Source organism: Arachis duranensis, chromosome 2 (genome assembly GCF_000817695.3).
Source record: "Arachis duranensis cultivar V14167 chromosome 2, aradu.V14167.gnm2.J7QH, whole genome shotgun sequence".
Lineage (NCBI taxonomy): Eukaryota > Viridiplantae > Streptophyta > Magnoliopsida > Fabales > Fabaceae > Arachis > Arachis duranensis.
The window spans coordinates 80092336-80094632 of NC_029773.3; the positions used below are offsets into that span (position 1 = coordinate 80092336).

Here is a 2297-nt window from a genome sequence, read left to right on the forward strand (position 1 = left end):
AGTATATTGTTCAACCATACTAAATTTATCAACTATAGTCCTCAGTGTCATCTTCATCCCCATCATCATCATAGTCTTCATCCGAAGAGATTGAAGGTGGCGGCGGTGGCGGTGGCGGTGGAGCAGTAGTGGAACTACTTGACGCTCTAACCTTCTTGTAATAGCTAACATAAGCCTCATTCCATCTCTTCTGTTTCAGCTTTTCCTTCTTGGCCTTTCCAATTGCCCGTTCTAACTTTTCTAACTTCTTTTGAGTCTTTTCCAAAGGAGCCAAGCGTGTATCTAACAACTTACTAATACGCTCATCTGTCTGTTGAGTAACACGTTGAAAAAGCTCTTCATTGAGATTATGAATCTGTTCTCGCAAATCAGGAACAGAATTTTGATTTGTAGATGCTCTTCCAGATACAGAGTTGGCAGAAGTGGTTCTAGACTTAATAGAGCTAGAAAAGAATGCTCCTTTTCCGTAAACTCGATTCTTCTTTTGCCCACCACACACTTCCTCCCAAATCAAGTCTTCATCAATTGGTGGTAGCTCCATTCCTTGTGCTTGAGCCTCAACATGTTGGGCCTGAACTTCTGCTAACTTTTTTATAAACTTCTCCTGTTGCAGAATGATTATTAGCAATGCTATTTAATTTGCATACTATATCAAGTTATGAAAATATTTATTAGGGAATCAAGATGGAATGGAACAGATGCAATCGGAGTTTATCTTACACCTATGATGTCACAAGCACTGTACCATATCACAAGTATCTTATTAACAAAGACTATAAAGTTTTGATTTACAGGTAAAATATATATTTACACAGTTATACATCGTACACATTGTTTATAGCTCTAATTAATTATTAAATTCACATCACCATGTGGAGTATACAGTGGAGATCATGATGCAGTTATTCCATATTTGGGTACAATGACATGGATAAAATCTCTGAATTTGTCGCTCAAACGAGACTGGTTACCGTGGTATGTAGGTGGACAAGTAGGAGGGTAAGTACACTTGATTATATTTACATCCTCTGCTAATTAACAAGTATATAAAACCACAAGTTAATCAATATGCCACAAACTCAGAAATCTAACAGAGCATGAGAAGTAAGTCCACAGAGAAGAAACTAAATAGTAGTAGTGAAAAATCTATCTACTTAATATTTATACTATATCTCACATGAGTGTCTTGAGAGCGTTTGTCCACCCATTTAGACTTGTCACTTTTAAGTGTGTGGGTTTCCTTGAAGACTTCCTCATGAGTTGGTGTACGGTCTAACTGCTTCTTCTATTTCACATAAACACAGAATAAAAAAATTTTATATAAATAAATGTCTATTAAATAAGATCTAAAGCCACTTAAATTATGTTACCATCCTCTCTATAGTTGAGCTCAGTGGAATAGAACCACCGCAATGGACAGAACCACCTAAGAGTGACGCTCGATTCTCCCTCGCTTTTTTCCTTATATTTTTCCATTTCTCATCCGTTTCCCAGTACTTTTCCAACAACTTTTTGTAAGCAGGAATTAGCCATTCGTGGGTTGTATCCACACCCTCACGGATATCCGACATCATTTGGCTAAATCGCTTACTTGTCCTATATTTGAAAGCCTTCCAAAAAAACTCCTCATCATCGTCATCAATAAGAAAATGGCTCTGCACATAAAAAAGATACTATAATATAAGATAAGACAAGAAAATAACACAGTATTAAGCTCTTTTTGGATACAAGAAAATAACTCCAGTTCATGATTCATTGTTACCTCTTTTTGGATCCTGTATGTTCCTATTTTAATTATGTAAGGAATTTATTCGAAAAATAAATAGAGAGTATATAACTATATATCATGGTATATCAACATGATTATTCAGAACTGATTGAAACAGGTAAACAAGTACCTCATTCCAAGATTATTTATTTGTTTATAAAATTTAATTTCTTATTATTAAATGTCCCAAAAATTGAAATAAAAGACCCAAGGCACACCCAATCCAATAGGGAATCCAAGTCCTTTGCAAAGTCAAGGGAGTACCAGTCAAGCAAATTTGGAATTATCAACTTGTTCCCCTTTGTGATGCCAACTGCCGCCTGTAAATACTCTCTCTTTGCTGCTTCTAACTCTTCATCAACTTTTGATGCTGTGTAAACCCTCACCTGAAGGAAGAAATTTGTTTTTTTTTTTTTATTATACTACACGCCAAATGTCATATATGTAACAATTAATTAAAGACATATATGTAACAACAATTTAAACTGCACAGAATATTATAGGACTCTGACATATATTATAATCCTCA

At 35.1% G+C, this 2297-nt stretch overlaps 1 protein-coding gene across 1 annotated transcript; it reads right to left on the reverse strand.

Moving 5' to 3' along the window:
* Positions 1 to 6: 6 nt before the first annotated feature.
* On the reverse strand, positions 7 to 1753 carry LOC107475183 (uncharacterized). The gene is made up of 3 exons (XM_021135691.2): positions 1371 to 1753; positions 1178 to 1285; positions 7 to 604 (listed from the first exon to the last, which is right to left on the reverse strand). The coding sequence occupies exons 1-3, from the start codon at positions 1572 to 1574 to the stop codon at positions 29 to 31; spliced, it is 888 nt and encodes a 295-aa protein (XP_020991350.1). The 5' UTR covers positions 1575 to 1753; the 3' UTR covers positions 7 to 28.
* Positions 1754 to 2297: the final 544 nt, after the last annotated feature.

Bases quoted from the DNA above. Each gene is read 5' to 3' on its own strand.
- LOC107475183 (XM_021135691.2), bottom strand. From the start codon at position 1,574: ATGATGTCGGATATCCGTGAGGGTGTGGATACAACCCACGAATGGCTA. The intron at 1,286-1,370 runs GTAACATAATTT...TATGTGAAATAG, and splicing joins GCTCAACTATAGAGAGGATG to AAGAAGCAGTTAGACCGTAC. The intron at 605-1,177 runs GTGAGATATAGT...ATTCTGCAACAG, and splicing joins AACGCTCTCAAGACACTCAT to GAGAAGTTTATAAAAAAGTT.